This window comes from Phasianus colchicus, chromosome Z, assembly GCF_987193195.1.
Source record: "Phasianus colchicus chromosome Z, bPhaCol1.hap1.1, whole genome shotgun sequence".
NCBI classification, from domain to species: Eukaryota; Metazoa; Chordata; class Aves; order Galliformes; family Phasianidae; genus Phasianus; species Phasianus colchicus.
Window position 1 is genome coordinate 74,909,436 of NC_143476.1, and position 18,010 is coordinate 74,927,445.

General features: G+C 35.3%; 1 protein-coding gene across 4 annotated transcripts in view; it reads right to left on the bottom strand.

Moving 5' to 3' along the window:
- Window positions 1–18,010, bottom strand: part of IL31RA (interleukin 31 receptor A) — a 41,718-nt gene that overhangs the window by 12,475 nt on the left and 11,233 nt on the right. For 3 of the 4 annotated variants that reach the window (XM_090131599.1, XM_090131600.1, XM_031609490.2), the window contains exons 4-12: window positions 17,339–17,459; window positions 13,759–13,943; window positions 11,725–11,876; window positions 10,268–10,433; window positions 8,328–8,410; window positions 7,346–7,562; window positions 5,819–6,001; window positions 3,081–3,182; window positions 1,855–2,001 (exon numbers count right to left, since the gene is read on the bottom strand). In XM_090131599.1, coding sequence (XP_089987725.1) covers window positions 1,855–2,001; window positions 3,081–3,182; window positions 5,819–6,001; window positions 7,346–7,562; window positions 8,328–8,410; window positions 10,268–10,433; window positions 11,725–11,876; window positions 13,759–13,943; window positions 17,339–17,459 — 1,356 coding nt within the window. Of the gene's footprint in view, window positions 1–1,854; window positions 2,002–3,080; window positions 3,183–5,818; window positions 6,002–7,345; window positions 7,563–8,327; window positions 8,411–10,267; window positions 10,434–11,724; window positions 11,877–13,758; window positions 13,944–16,053; window positions 16,689–17,338; window positions 17,460–18,010 lie in introns of those variants that run through there. The other variant, XM_090131601.1, reaches the window with a different exon arrangement.

Consider the following 18,010-nt stretch of genomic DNA (forward strand, 5'->3'; position numbering starts at 1 on the left):
AAGAAATTAAAACTTTAAAACAGCTGGTAAAATTTGTGTTTCTGCAGCTTATAAATTTTGACTATATTTCTAACGACGCAGCTAGACAGCGATCATCCAAAAGAATGCAATCTACTGGACTTGGATACAACCCCCCATAAAGTCAGAGGAAATTAGCAAATCTTCCCTTGTCAATTACTGAAATTAATATGGGTATGTTTTACTTTAGAAATATTTTAGACAGGGCACGTATCCTAACATTTTATGTCTACAAACAGATAAAGAATATGTTCATAACATGGAATTAAAATATTTTCTGGTGAATTTAGTCTATGCCAGTATATTGTTACTCAGCCAAATTAAGAACCACTGGGGTAACAGATATGTTGCAACATATCCTGAGAATAAACAAAGTACATTTCCCCTAAATCAAGATGGGGAAAATGGAGTCCTGGAGTTAAAACGCCAACAGTGAGATCACCTTGGCACAAACTCAGAGTTCTATTTTCAGATGTGACAAACAAATGTGACAACAGAAAAGCCTACAAAAACAACAGTATAGCCGGGTTTTGCCTTTTAAAACTAACTTACATGAGCTGCTTTTTACATCTGTTTTTTTTAAGAAGCTAATCTGAATCCCTAGAATAGACACGGTCTGTTTCATGTGAGAAGCTTTCCAATGCCTTACACATTATGCTTTGGTGACGGCTGCGTGTGGGAGAATGACCCCACACAAAACATTCAGTAACTAATATGGCATAACTCATTCAGAAATTAACATGGCAAGAATAATTGTACGTAGAAGGCTCAATCTGACAAACTGTCACAGCTTCTCTCTAATTTACAAACTGTCTAAAATACTTTTGCCTTGGCTCTAAACTGGTTATCCAGAAACAACTGAAGACATGCCAAGATTTATTAGTGTGAGTTTGTTTAAAAAAATTATTATGTTAGGTATCTCCTAACAGCAATGTTTGAAGCAAAGAAGGAAAAGAACATTTCCAAAATAATGAGTGATACAACAGTACTCTTAATAAACCAAGCAGGAAGAAGAAAATTAGGTCACACGAACACTTCTTATGAAAGGATGTGCATGGAACTTACAAACTCACTGAAATCTCATTAACTTCAAATCCATGAATTTGCACAGGATCTATGCCTCATTAATGTATTCCATCTGCACTTTATCTCCTCTACCTTTGTTGTGATTTCTTTTAACTGGCTTCAAATATGTCATCATAGACACATTTAAAATGAAGAAAGACTAGTACTTATGCAAGAGTGGAAAACTACAAGTATACAAGTATACAGCAAATAATAGTTTCTGATTTGGCATAGACCTGCAAAAAATTTATTTATTTATTTATTTATTTACATTTTGGAGAACAAGCTGCAAAAAATCTCTAATATATGAGCTGCTATCTATCCTGCTCTCAGAAAGAGAAAAGGAATGATAATGCTACCACAGTCTGACTAAATTAACACTTAGATCCATCATATTTGCACCCCCTCAGTGAAGCACAAAGGAGAATGTGGTTAACACTCCTGGCTGCATCACCAAGGATAGTACATTAACAGTAAAAAAATAATTTTAAAAAATTATTAACATCAAGCAATGCTGTACAAAACAAGTTCAGAACAGATAAAGAAACAGAACAAGACTACACATGCAGTACTAAAGCAGGGAATGTTCACTAGCATACTTCTTTGTTTCAGTTAAATCTAAAAATAATAAAAATAAACCTTATGTAAGCAGTATTTAGTATCAGTATTTTCAGATATATTTATGACATACAAGAACAAAGTTTGCTATTAACTACAGAGAGCAGACTGTCATAACCCAGTCAAAAGTTTTGATGTTTGATGAATACTTACTCAATTCTTTTCCACCTTCAGGTTTATAAAATATTGTGTAGTTGTTGATAAAGCCATTTCTTTTATCCTTTGAAATCTCATTCCATTTTATTGTAACTTCATTTTTGCCTGGGAAACCCGTATCAGCCACAGGGCCTTCTGATGGCTCTGCATTAGAACATTGCAAATTAGAAAAAGAAATGAATTAGTCTACCTGTCAGTATTACCCACGCGTTATTTCTCACATACCAATAACACTACCTAATGTAAATGTCTTACAAGTGCTTTGATACAGCTCCTAACTTTTCTCACTCTCTCCAGTGTTTAACTTCTGATAATATATCCCCATGTCTATCTTGATCTTCGCATATTTCTTAGTGTTATTGCATCCATATACCTCAAGACCACTAAAAGGCTCTGTCCTCACAACATCACAGAGAGGTAACTCATAACTGAAGAAAAGTGCTCACTGTGCTTCAATTTTGTATAAAACTAATCTCTGCCGACATTTAATGCTATCACAGCATTCAAATCATAGTCGTGCTAGTAAGTGTTATTCTATCACACAGCAGTCCATTATCTTTTTCTAGTAATTACTGTTTAATCCTGCTTTGTACAATGTGTGCACGCACACTTACATAGGTCTATATGCACAAACAAGAGAAAATTTTCTCCAGAAATCTTTAAATTATCAGTAAACTACATTCTTACAGCTGGCTGTATAAAGCACCACATTCACATTAAACTTCTATGAATAAAAAAAAATTTCACACACATACACCCGATTTCATCTGTGTTTCTATTCAGCTACAAATGTCATTGCATATCTTTTTGTTTTCTTTTTTTTTTTTGTATGCGGGGCATCACATATACTATTACAATATAAAATTTAACAAAAAGCATGATTTTCAAACTATTGTTTTAATCTGTGAGAAGAATATCTCATACACAAGCACAAGTAGCACAGTCAACTGCATCATTAAAACCAAGCCAAAATATATATCTAAATGCAGCTGCAACATTTAAGAGAAACCCACAACTGTTCCATGTTTGTAGCTGTACTCTTTCCAAGTGCTCTGCATACAGTACATAACATTTACAACAAATTAGTGTATTCATGCAGCACTGTACCATTTTCTTCATCATCTACTTCTCTCCTTCAGTAACACCAGTACCAAATTTCACAAATAAAATACACCCTAAGAAAGAAACTATCTTTCACAACATTATTGGTTTTAAATACATACTTTTTTCTTGAACATAAGTTTGTATGGAATACGGAGCCGCTACTTTATTTCCATAAATAGGATACACTGACATGTTGTAGCATACAAATGATTTAAAGTTTTCTGTAAAGACAAAAAAAGGAATATTTGCATAGAATTCTGCACTTAATACTTTTACAACTAAAGGAGACTCAATCACGGTGTCTTCCTTTGTGGATAGTACAGAATACATTTATTATTTCAAGTACTCATTACAACATTTAACAGAAATAATTCTATTTTGTAAGATTACCAGCATTCTGAATCATTTTTCCCAGGAAATAGTTTGAACTAGTAATTATTCTTCAGCTTTATATAGTTTCCATATATGAAGGCCACTTACTCATTTCTAATAGTTTGAGATTTTGGCAGAAATTTTCATTTTCACATTATCATTATAAAATGATAATTTCGGGAACATTTTCAATTTCATAAGTTAGGTTTATTCTCTGCAGAAAAGAGCTTTGTTTTTTGAGCCCCAGCTCATAACTGTGCATTGATCATCCAATTATGCTGACTGCAGATATACCTCTAAGCATCCTGACTCACAGCACAACTGTGTGCACAACACAGTACAAACGAAATCTCTGCACTGGACTTTAATAGGTTTCAAAACACAGTTCAAGTTTCCTTTTCAAGGAAATTATGTTATGCCAAGTAATCAGCAGGATGCACCTCTCTACTTAAAATAACTCATCAACTCAGAGAGGACTCATTTGTGGTTTTATGAGAAGCTTTAGGGGTTTCCTGTACCACTCCTCCTCAAACTCAGCAAGTATGGTTCTATAGACAAATCCATATATTATATCAGCTTTCCACTGCTTTTTCAGTCTCTTACACTTATCACAGCCCAGCACAAATGAGGATGGCCCACATGCTGTCTGTAAAATAATTCCACAAGTAAGAGAATCAGGCTTGAACAGACAAATTACACTACATTTCTAGTGTAAATTGTGCTCAGTGTAACCAAGATGTCCTAGTTATGCTAAGGAAGAAGATGCTTTTTAATTAAGAACACTTGTTAGTACAATTTCTTCCTTATAACAATTTGTTGAAATAGCACAATTTTCAGCATAAGTGTCAGGAGTCAAGAGTCAAGTCAGTTTGTTCTAAATGTGTACTGCTCTTGAACTTTATTTTGAGGAGAATGTTGTTTAATTTGTTTTACTATAGCTTAGCTTCATATATGGAAACACTATTTACATCAGTGTTGTCTGTGCCAGTAAGATACATTTCAGTAGCAAGGTAAGCACTCATTAACAAACTAGGTGTTCCTTTTTACTTTAGAAAAATGAAGTGTACTTGCTTCCTGAATACTTAAGAAATTCTTCTTGCTAGATGTAGAACTCAGAAGGATCCTCATATGAACAAAAGCAACTTTCAAGTTTATTAAATTTAAGTTCACTAGTGGAAAACTAAAGTAATAAGAATCCAAGTCACATTCATGTACTAATTCAAACATTTTTACAATTGCTCCTGTATTTGTAAAGTAAAAACAAAGGAAAGATGCCTTTCATTACCTGCAGACAACGCACAAGAACAACACACTCACTCTGATATTAACATTCACAGTTTGCCACAGTTTTTTCAGTACATCATAAGGCCACTGAAACCTCTGATGATGCCTTAGGTCATAATACAAAGGTGATTATAAGATACTTAAGGCAGCGTATGGGAACTGCTAGGCCATGACCTGAACCAGTGATTGAACACCTGGTGAAGGAACACAGCCAGCCCTGAGAGCACAAATGGAAGCAATTCACCTGTACAACTAGATGGGGTGGACTTGGCTCCATCCCTCCCTCTCACTTAAGGGATGGCAGCTGCAAGGGAAGTATCTCTATTTGCAGACTGCCTCCTCTGGAGAACTTGGTGAGCTCTAATCCTCAGAAATGGGTAAGCAATAACTTATTTATTACTCAATTGTCACTGCTACCTTTCTTGGGTTTGAAGCAACTATGTCTGCTGCCACTTATCCTTACAAAGAGGTTGACCAATCATCTCTCCATTAGTTTATTTTAAAGTAAAATTCTCTTTGAAATTCTCTTGCAGGTTTCTTGCTCTCTACAACACAGGAAGACACTGTCTTTTCCCATCGCTGAGTTCCGTTTTTTCGCTCTAGATTATTCTGCTATATCTACCGTGCATCTGTCACAGGACATAAGACAGTGAAAACATGGTATCTGTAGCCTAATGTTATACAGGAACAAAGACCATCTTGTGTAAAAATCTGAGGGATAAAATTGCTGTTGAACAACATGCAGCAATTTCAGCATAAAATAAGGCTGTTATTATTTTGTCTCTGTAAAGCTGCATGAAATCAAATCCTTCAGTATTGGATTGCTATCTTTCAAATATCAGTGCTCCTATTCTTTATGTGCCTAATGTGAAGTACTTGAAGTACAGCAGTCTAGATCAGGATCAAGAGTGAAACTCTCAGAGGCAATATGAAAGCAGATGATCAATTCCTGTTAACTCTACCTAAAAGCCAATGAAGGTTAGATATCCTGTTCTTTGACTTTTTTCAAGCACGTATGTTAACACAGACATGAAAGGGATTCACTTGACAAAAAGCAGAACAATAATGTTAATTTCAAATCAGCTGCTTGCAAATTCAACCTCATTGTTCTTTCTTGTCTACATACAAATAAATACACATAAGTATCTATATGTACATAGAAGCATACATTATTACAGCTGTAACTTGTAAATGAACGTACTTTTGTTAGGTTTCCACTTTGTAGAATTTGATATATACTGCCATGACCTACAAAAAGGATCTGTCTCCATTTCCTCATACCACTCAACTACATACTCGGTTACTTCTGGCTTAGAGACTGTCCATTCCAGAATCACTTCTTCCTCTGTTGTAAAGGTTCTCACTGCTTCAATAATTTGAGAAGCTAAAAATGTAACAGAATGTCATCAATTCTATCTTTGTGAAAACTGTAGCATGAGAACAATTCAGTCACAGCAAGCTGAGATTGCTTCTTTAGAGAAGTATGAGGCTTAGCCAAGGTTAAGAAAAAGTGACTTTACAACTACATACACATATATCAAAAACACCTTAAAGTGAAGCATATAAGAACTATAACTTTAAAAAAGAGTGAGGGACCAATAAAATAATCAAGACATTAAAAAAAAGAGATTTACACAGAATCGAAAAGCACTTCTCTTGTAGAATCTAAATTTCACAGCTTATTAATTATAGTTAGTGCAGATAAGCAAGTTGGAGAATCAAATGGCAATAGGAAAACAAATAAAGCAAGTCAGCAGGATTGTGAAGCAAAAGCAGACTATCAACCTGTAGAACAAAATTAATGGAAATCTGACTGAAAACTTAATTGAGGAAAGCAGAAAGAGAAAAAAAAGACTTGGCAACGCAAAGTTAAAATATGAGTATATAGAAAGAAGAAACATAGCATGGTAAAAACAGAAATGTTTACTGAAGAATATGGAAGTGGACAGAGAAGTAGGCAGCAATCTCCAGGACACAATGACAACATGTCTGCATATCCAATTATTCTGATTAGACCGGAATTTAATTGTGCAATTTCAGAGAAGCACTTCTACAACTGATGGAGGAGAAGTGATTCAACAGCGGGTCAACTGCCACCTTTCTCCCGGACCATGGGTAGTTTGCAGGATATTGCAATACAAGGCTAACAAAGATATATGAATTAAGCATAAGAGCTCAAGAAGAATGTGCACGGAAGTGCGTAGAATGAAGTGTATATAAAACAAGAATGTTTCTCTCTCCACTTCTGTTAGGAACTTCTATTAAAATGGGAATAACATCATACATGGTGCAATAATGCCATGAGGTAACCAATTTTATGGTCTGGGAGATGGGTGAGGCATAATTTGATGATGCTATAAATTTATTTGGGAGATTCAAGATTTGAACAAAAACAAAGTAATGCAACAGAAATAATAATGCAACAGAAATAATATCACATCAGAAAATGCTGGTATTTTAACAATGATATGTTAAAACAAAAGTCCCAACAATAATCTTCTGCAAAAGAAACATGGTCTGAGAGCTAAACACAACAAGAGAAACACTACTGTTCCAGTAAAAATTAACAGACTATGTAGTCTTACATATAATATGGTTCCATGTATGATTCAAAGACAAAAGTCCTTAGCACAATTTTGCTTCCACTACAATAGAACTTTTACGCAGATTTCAAAAATACCATTTGCTTGTAAAGAGAAAAATATATTGCAATATTAAAAAATCTTACATTTTTCATCAGTGGATGGAATCCTCAAAACAGCTGCAGGAGAATTTCCAGCAGAATTATAGGCAGTAAGAGATATTATATATGCCTCTTCATTTAAAAGTAAAGTAATTTTCTTATCAGAAGTGAAGTTTGTCATTTGAAGTGCAGCATTATTTTCTGGAAAATACTGTATTTTGTAGCCTAGAATTCTTCCATGGGGTGGAAAGTTGCTTAGCAGCTATTAAAAGAATGTATTAGTAAACTTTTCACAGTGTTATCTTTATAATCAAAATTATATTCTTATTAAAGCGCATAGAACCTCTATAAATAAAAAATACACATGCTAAAAAAACATGGTGGAGGATAGTTAGGGGGATGTTTCAGTTATTAGAATGCAAACATTTGCTAGCTCACAAGCAGTTAGTTCATCATCTTGCTTCTCAATACAAGTTTCTTAGAACATCTCACTACTTCAGAACAGCAGCTCTAGAAACAATTAGCATGTTTTATTACCAGAAAGATACTGATAATCTTTAAACTATTTTATAGCAATATTTTGCCCTAAGAAGATACATTAGGAAATCACAAAAGAGAGTACTTCTTAAAAACATCTATCAAAAGTGATCTCACAAGACTGTACCTGAAATCACCAGAAAATCCAAAAATTACACTGCAGCATTAGAGAAAACTACAACATAAACCTAGTCATCTGTTTCAGTAATATCATTACATAAATGTTTCGTTTTACTAAAAGACTGTTAAATTTAAATGTGAATTTAAACACAGCATTGGTAAACTGCATTATTTAAGATCAGTTGCAAGGATTTTCAATCAGGTTTTCTAGTGATCTGAACACAGTGAAAATATCTTTTTCTCCATTTACAACAAAGTTCTATTAATCTACCCCTCGCTTAACCAAAGCCTTTTCACTTCTAGTTTGGTTCAGGAAGGGTGTTGTTGTTGTTCATTTGTTTTTCTGATGACAACAAAAGAGTGTATTTACCTTCCACATAAGATACACGGATCTGTTTCCAGATGAGGTTGAAGACTCAATTACTCTCCACAAATCCACTTTTTCTGAGGGAGCTATTAAAAAACAACAACAAAAATCCTGAAATCTGTTGAGATATCTGGTCAAAAGGATGCCTCATACCGTATGACATCGTGCTCAGCAAAAAAATCTGGAAACAAAGGGGCAGATGCTCAGAATGATAGCATCTGTCCTCCCTCACTTTGAGTACAGTGCACAGGTTTGGGCACCATAATATAAGACAAAGCTATCAGACAGTGACCAAGGAAGGACCACAAAGAAGGGGAAGGGTCTAGAGGAGAAGATGTATGAGCAGTAGCTGAGGCCTCAGGGTTTGTTCAGCCCAGAGCAGAGGAGCTGAGGGGAGGCTTCATGGCCTCAACAATCTCTCATAAAGGATCAACAAAAAATACTCCCTGAGTCTCTGAGGTGTGCTTGGTATGTCCCTAACACTTGCAGTGCAAGGCTGTTGGGATGGCAACAAACTAAAGGCTGGCAGCAACAAAGGATGGTACCCTGTTCTCACACAAGATAGCTTTACTTCACTGACAGACTGGCCTGTCTTTCCCACAAGAATGTTTTTGCTAGAAACTTTGCAAATTTGTCATTGCAAACTCACTTGTTTAGAGTCTTGGGACAGTGCACCAGCAAACCTAGCACACATTAAAGGATGCCTGAGGGGCCCCATGTTGTCATCTTCATGGTCGTCATTGCTGTTTGCCAGTTTGAGACTGCAACCTTTGGACATGTGCTCAGTCCCTGCCCACCCCCTGCATCCCTTCTCCACTGCCAGCTCAAAATAGACCTTCAAAACAGACTGGTCATCAATCTTTTCCTATCTCTCTTTAACTCTCATTCTTTCTCCATTTTCCTCAGTTTTCTCTTTTCACTCTTTTTCTCTCATAAAATTATTAAGTAACTGCAAGAATTAGTTTGGGTTCTTAAAACTCATATCTCTTATAAAATTGCTAAGTTGTAAAGTTGTTAAGTAATTGTGAGATTTATCTTAGTTCCTTATATTAGCTGCATGGCTTAACATAGATTGTGTTTTAGTGACAATATTATATAGAGGATAATTGTAGTTTATCAATTCTCATTAAAACTGATGATTGTGCACCTCTGTATATTGTTTTATCTTGATTTAACTGGGGTATTTGTGAATCACCCCCTCCCACCCTCATGCACAGGAAGTGACATCTTCGTGGGTTCCTTACCAACTCAGGATATTCTAAGATTCTGTGTTTTTATGATTCCCAAGTAACTGTTATGTATTATGAGCCCTGCTGTCCTGGAAGAAGGGAAGTTGTGAATGATGTCTTTGGGTTGCTTTGCTTGCATGCGCAACTTCGGCTTTACCTAGTAAACTGTCTTAATGTCAACCCTTGAGCTGTTTTCTCTTACCTTTCCAATTCTCTCTCCCTCTCTGGTACAGGGTAAGTGAGTGAGCAGCTGTGTGGTGCAGGTTTAACCCTGCCTACCAGGATTAAACCACAACGTGTTTTACAGCTGGTAATTAATTTTTTCTACTTATTAGTCACTTTACTGTATGTAACCGTTGAGCTACATTTCTTCTACTGTCCTATTTCACATATTTTCGTTCTCCACATACTCTTTTTAATATCTCCTCCCTTCCTGTCTCTCTATTCACCTATTTTCTCCCTATGTTGTTTGTATTTAAATTACCTTTCAAACCTTTTCCTCTCCTTATCTGTCTTGCAGTTTTTCCTCTTCTGTATTTATTTAAAATGCACATTAGTACTGGTTAAATAATAGAATTATAAATTCAATAGATAGATTTGCTGAAAATAATTTTCTGTTATTAACTCACAATACCCCAAAATATATCCTCAAAATAAATAAATAAATAAATAAATAAATAAATAAAATAAAAACCCACTATACAGTTGGCCTACCTTTATCTTCTGTACTTGCTGTTTCCTCTTTACACCATTCACTCCAGAGTTTTGACTCAACACTAATACACCGAATGGCAACCAAATACTCTGTGGAGTCCCACAGCCCTGTGAGATTATGTGTCGATATCTCTTCTCCAGAAGCCACCATAACAGTGTCAATTTCCTGAAATTGATGCATGTACAAAAATGGTTAGCTATAAAACTGGATGCAGACACATGGCCTGGCTTTAAAATACTCATGATGAAATTCTGACCTTTCTCATGTCTCCTTAAAACTCAAAATCACTTGGTTTTTATTTCAATTTTTGTGTAGTATCTTCATTCTTCCCATAAAACTCTGGTTCCTGAAAAACTTTAGCCTAAAGTAGATCGGGATTGACTGACGTGTGACTTGAATCACGTGCAGCTACCAAGTAGTTCAAGGGCAGCTGTGCTGGGCAGCTGTGCTGGTAGAGGTGGTGCTGGGTAGCTGTAGTTCCTAACAACTGAAAACAACTGAGTATTGCTAGAGCTAAATATCACCTGCATAATAATAACTAAATAATACCCTGGATACAGCTGGAAACATCCTTCAAGAGGCAATGATCACCTGAACATTCTGAACAGACCTTTTAAATAAATTTTCTAATGTACACCATAAACCAAAACCATTCTGTCCACCAGTTCATTCAGAAAATTATATGCTGAGACCAACAGCTAAGATGCTAATTAAAAAACATGTTAGCGTCAGGAACTTCTTTCAAGCTCCAAGAACTTCTATTAGTTACACTGATGACTTTTTTTTATTCTCTGCCAGTATTGAACACACAATGTGTAAAAAAAAATGTGTTCTAGTGAGCTAAAAAAAAAAAGCAGCCTGTCTAAAACCTTATTAAATTTGAAATGGAAAACAGTAAGACTGTGAATGGAATCATCACTTTCATACTGAGAAGCATGAAATAAGCCATCTGAAATAAGACAAAGTCTAAATGATATTGTTTTTCCCTACAGCCATCCTTCATTTAAGTGTCAGAAAGACAGACTCAGAAAAATAACCCACTTATTTTCTATCTTGCAAATCTATACTTTCATATGCTTGAAGATTGATATATAATTAGTTCATCTTAATCTGATTCATTTACTATGGTTGGAAGTAAATGCTGTTTCCATTTCCAGAACGCAAAGCAAAAATAACATCTTGACTAATTACGTGTGTGTAACAGGCCATTCCTTTGCCATTCACAGAAATATCAGAAATACTGTATGTATCAAAATATATACTGACCAAAAGGAAAAGAAAATTCATCCCAGACAACCAAATAACGAACTGAACGCATACCTAATTATCATCCACTAAAATAACAAGCTTTTATCATCATTTCTAATCACTTCTTGTCTTTTTTATAGATAGCCTTTTATAGCATTATGAAATTAGTTACAAAGCCCACATTCAAAAGAGAACAAGAGCAGCTTACCGATGAGTTCGAATACAAGTTTCTGTATCGAATCTGGCATTTTACATCCAGTAAGCGTGTACTTTTCTCAGGTATTTTCCAGGTTACTGCAAGCAACTGCTTTATACCAGCATATTTTTTTAATGAAAGTATTTTAGGAGGTTGAAATCTCTCTAGAATGGAGAAACAAAGGAAAAAGTTTACATAAACTTCCAAGAAGTTTAACTACTACTCCAATTACATACAGCCCAGCAGAGAATTCATATGATGGCTCTATATATGGGAAATTATTTATAAGAGATTGTACATGTAATTAAAGCTAACAAATTCACTCTCAAATAGATGTACAGACTTCTCCCACCTGTATCAGTGCTGAAGAATACTACTAGAATCTCTTTTCACAGACAACAGCAGGGAAAAGAACTGGCGCTCAGTTGCTAAGGTCAATTTCCAAATGCAGATGAAATAATTCTGTCACAAAGGACTTCAGGGCAAGAGCAATGTGAAAAACAACAGATAAACACAAAAGAAAGATGACTGATACATAGGATGTGGAAAGTAACATGGAGCCGCTGCAAGCCTGAACACAAGGCAAAAAGGCACACAAGGCTGGAGAATTGATGGAGTGCTGCATCAAAAACACAGAATTAAAAGGATTACATTTGTTTCCTCTCTCAAACAGCACTGTTAAGCCTCTTGAGTTCTTAACACTGACTAGGATAACTGACTCTTCTTGACATTTCTTTACCACAGCTAAAACGTGTACCTCACATAACTTCTTGTGTGCTATGTGTGGTACATGCAGCTGTTTCATGCCTGAAAATCACCAAGGAGCTGAATCTGACACACAAGATTTGAGCAGAAAAATAACATCACTGTAGCTTAGTTGTTTATATTCCACAAAATACATCTCAGGGCAAGCCTTATAACTGGGACTCATCCTAGACTCACCCTTTCCACCAACATTTCACATAGAGCCACCAAATACAACATATTGCAGCAGCCTGTCCCTCACACTAGAGAAGAAAGTATTTAGAGGGATGTACATTATGAAGGAAAGAGGGACAATGCTGACTTCACTCTACTGAGATCAAAATCTTGAATACATACACCAGAATGAGTGGAGGAGAATGCAATACAGAAGAAGAGGAAGCCAAAATAGTACTACTGCTCCTGAGAACTGCAGAATGGGTGATTTTTTTTTTACATTCCTAATCAGAAAGTAGAATAGCAGAATAAATGATGGGCAGATCTGGTGATATGATGATATTACCATTCATTTACAGCCACTCTACTGACACCTAGTACTTCTCAAAAATACAAACAGTCCAAGTACCAGTTATTTTAAGAAAGAATTTTAGTATATTGCCTTTACTCAGATTAAAAAATGCTTCAGTAATTTTTGCTTTATTGCAGACATTAGCTAAAATATGGAGTTAGATATTCTATATTATGAATACAGCTTTTTTTTTTTTTTTTCTTTTTTAAATCATCTCTTGGTAAGGCCAAGAAATTGCTAAAATTTGCTGTCTTTTCCTAACAGTTCAAAGAATCTTACATAGAAAGACAATCAGTTAAAACATAAGAGGAGATTCACTTGACTAAATTGGAAGCATCCAAATTTTCAGAAAATTAAAAGGAATTAAGCATTTTATTAAACACTACATGTCATTCACTTCAGACATTTTGCAATCTCACAGTTTAATCTTTTAGGTAGTCAAGTGCGGAGTCAGGACTTGGACTCAATGATCCATTTGGGACTCTTCCAACTTAGGATATTCTACTGTTCTATGAATTTTAACTAGCAATTGAAATGAGTTGGTCATTCAAAAGAAAACCAATACAAAACTAACTGAAATCTAAAGAATTATTTCAAAACTTTATATTGGAAATATTATTTTTCATAGTTTTATTCTACTAAAACTAACTCACTTTACACAATTTGATCCAGAATTCTCTAAGGTGTATTTACAGAGAAGAAAAAATAAATGGGGAAGATGCCATTAGTTCAACATATACTACGTTTTTGTTTTTATTTAACTCTTTTTTAATTACCTATTTCTTCCATATTTATAGGAACACAATCTGATGAGGCTTTACCCAAAACATTTTCAGCTTTCACTTGAAAACAAAGATTATCACCAAACGGAATATTTGGGTAATGAAATGAACATGATTCAGTTTTGCTTTCGCAGATGGAGATCTTCAGCTCCGGCATAATTGGACCTTGTACACTCATACTAAAAATTGAAAAACAGGAGAAATAACAGGAGTTATACATTAGAAGATTTTCTTACAATAACCCTCACTGATTGTTAGGTTAGGATTTAATTATTACTTATATGTTTTCAAAGTTGCACAACTTTTTTACCCAGAAAAACTTCCTTAGGTGCAAGAAAATACTGTTTCATAACTGCACTGTTTCTGTACTCACTCTATAAAAACAAGAAATAATGCATATGAATAGCCCACAGAGATTAAATTACTAAGACAACTTTCAAGGAGTAGTAACAAAAAGTAAAAATTACTTAATTCACACGTTATTATTATTTTAGGTAAGAATCAAAGCAGTGAAATAATCAAGAAAGTCCACATAAGAGCTTTTATAAAAATACGTATGCAGATACAGCTCAAAACACATTCCACATTGAAAAGTTACAAGATAACAAGCTTTCCCACACCTTTTCAATACAGTATAATGAAAAGCCAAATTGTACCACTGCCAATTTCAAAGAAGGTAATTGAAATTTGTCAGACGTTCCTGAAATAACACAAGTAATATACTGATCTTTCAGCATGTGCTTTCAAATAAAAGTGGAACAGGATGTAAGGCTAACAAAAATTGGTTCATTTTAAAACCTAGCAACACAGAAATTCTACAAATTAAAACTTATATATGAGGACTGTATTAAAGACTTCATATTATGCCCCAGTTATGCACATCCTTGGTATAACTCAAAAAAAAGTCTGAGATAGGTATTTAATGAATATTTTTAAGACAGCATAAGCTTGTAGTGCTGTAAAAGGAACCACAGACTGATTTATGTTGGAAGGGACTTTTAAGATCATCTAGTTCCAACACTCCTGCTACAGGCAGGGACACCTCCAACTAGACCAGGTTGGTTAAAGCCTCATCCAGCCTGGCCTTGAATGCTTCCAGGGTGGGAATTCACAACCTCACTGGGCAATCTCTTCCTATGTCTCACCACCCTCTCAGTAAGGAATTTCTTCCTAATATTTAGTCTAAATCTACCCTCTTCCAGTTTAAAACTATTTCTCTTTGTCCTGTCTCTACATGCCCTTATAAAAAGTCCCTCCCCAGCTTTCCTGTAGGCCCCTTTCAGGTACTGGAAGGCCGCAATAAGGTTCACCCAGAGCCTTCTCTTCTCCAGGCTGAAAAGCCCCACAACTCTCAGCCTGTCCTCATAGGGGAGGTACTCCAGACTTCTGATCATTATGGCCCTCCTCTGCACCTGCTCCACCAGCTCCATGTCCCTCTTGTGCTGGGGGCCCCAGAACTGGATGTAGTACTCCAGGTGGGGTCCCACGAGAGCAGAGTAGAGAGGCAGAATCACCTCCTTTGACCTGCTGGACACACTTCTGTAGATGCAACCCAGAATACAGCTCATGTTGAATCTTCCATCAACCAACACTCCCAAAACCTTCTCCTCAGAGCTGCTCTTAAGCCATTTTCCACCCAGCCTGTATCTGTGCTTGGACAGGAAGCAATCCTCCTCTCCATAACAAGAATAACTGTTTCCATCCACAGATGTCTGCTCCCTTGTACAAGTGCTTTGTGGTCATATGGAAGACCCATAAAAAATCAGTGGTTAGATTTTACAAGAAATAGTTCTGCAATTCAATTTATTATGTGGATAAAGAGGAATATGTGCTTGTGCAGGAAAACAAAAACAGTAATAAATTTGGATGTAGTAAACTAGAAATAAAGGTGAAAGACTTAAATGCCAAGTCTAAAATGAAATAAAGTTAAAGACTTTTTCCTCCCTCATCATTTAATTGAAAAGGTATATATGTTTGCATAACTTACAAAAAGAACATATCTCCACTGAAGTAAAAATTCCTTCCAATTATCAAGAAAATTTCAGAAAATTACTCATACCAGCATACTACCTAAAGCTTTGACTAAACAGAAAAGGAGCACAACAAGCAGTATTATTGAAAAAAAACAGACTAACAAATATGTTTGAGATAAAATCTGTGCAGTCACACTCAAAACTGCATCTGAGATCTGCCTTGAAACAACACTGACTTCACTGTTTTCACAGTAATTTGCAAAAAAGTAAGCTTTTAAACAATATTTAACTGAAACTGAATGAAGCAGATACTTACGCTCTTATAATAGGGTCATAAAAACATAAAAAAGTGTGAGATTGCTGGAACAAAGGAGGTTCCACATAAATATGAGAAAAAGCTTCTTCATTGTGAGGGTACCAGAGCACTGTTACGGGCTGCCCAGAGAGGTTGCAGGTTCTCCTTCTCTGGAAACATTCAGAACTCACCTGGATGCATTCCTGTGTGACCTGATCCAGGTGTTCCTGCTCTGACAAAGGAATTGGACTAGGTGACCTCACAAAGTCCCCTCCAATCCCTGTGATTCTGTGATATTTGTAAATGCAAATCCCTGTATGTAAGCAATCCAAGAAGGACAACTCTTCCTTCAATCATTAAAACATTATGACTTCAAAGACTCCCAGGTTAAACTGTAAAACAGCTCATCATTATTTTTGCACAGTTCTGCTTTTTTTTTTTCCTTCTCTCCAGCAGTTTCCTTGAAATTATAAATTTATCACTAGAAAAGATAAACAGTTATCAACTGTTCATATTTTTTTAACGCTTTATGACATAGTAATTGTCATTTTAACATGCCTAGCTTGCAATAGATGCTGCTAAATAGCAAGCATATTTTGGTAAGCAAACAAGTAAGTTATGCAAGTTTTCAGCATCTATACAACCATTCAGATGAAAGGTCTGGCTTGTAATAACTATATTGCACAAAATGCTTCCAATAAGAAGAGCACCTTGAAAACTTTTATTATTTATAGTTATTTAATATAAAATAAATAAGCCTTAAAATATCCCTAAATGTAACACATGATTACAAACAATTGTACTTGCTATCACTAGACAAAATAACAGAGACTTCAATGGTTTTAACAAGGAAATTGTTTGAAGCGGAGAAAGAACACACCTTCTTTCCTCACCCAAAACGAGGATAACTAAAAGCACAAAGAATTTCCATTTCACTTTAGCAGTGGGTTACCCTAAAAGATGATGTTTCTACTTAGGCTTACTCAACTTTTCTCTAATTAGTAATGTTACCTTGAGGAAACAAGTGAATTTAAGTTCTGATATAAACATTTGTCTACTGAGTATTAGGTTGAAAATGCTTATTACTTATACACAGAGAACTAAAACGGTATCAGGTAGTAACTTTTTTCAATCACTACCAACACAAAATTAATTGCGCTAAGAAATGCCTCTGAACTACATGATGTTTCTATGCTTCCAAGTTTACTTTAAACAGAAGTCAGAAAGTGTTGGGGTGGGAAGAATGATGACACATGACTAGTGGTCTCAATCCAGTACTCCAGTTCCTGGTACATTCTATACTTACATTTTTCTGAAAAGAGTATAATTCATTGCAAGATTTGTTTCTCTTCCTGAAGTCCAGTTACAGGTAAGCTTAATATCAACATCGTAAATGCAGGAAATATTTCTTGGTGTGTCTGGTGGAACTACAATGACAAAGAAAAAAAAATCTCATGAAAATAAGCAGCTTTAATATAAAACTTAAAATGTTAGTAGGCAGGCTGATTACACCAAACCACTACATGACTTACATAGAACTTAATTTAAGAATTTCTTATTGCCCTCAAAACCCTTCACAAAACCAAAATCACTCTCTTTCCCAGCTAAAGCCAGGCAATTTTCTCCAGCTACTTCTCAGAAGTACTTAATTAAGCGGTCCTGAAAGAATTTTTCTACTAACTCATTAAAAAAATTCATATTAAATCAATATGCACTTCAGCCTGAACCTCTAAGTATAACCCCTTCAAAACACCTATAGCTAAATGCCAGTCCAGTTAGTAATAGAACAAAGAAACAATTAAAAAGTTCACAAAAAGAGGGCATTCTCTGAAAGACACAGTTCCACTTAGTTCCCCTTACCACATATCCTATCAAAACTGCTGATCTGAAAAGTCCTCATAACCTCTGAAAGATAACTTCCCGGGAAATGTCAAATCAATACAACTTGAAGAGACCCCCCTAATTCCAGACTCCCACT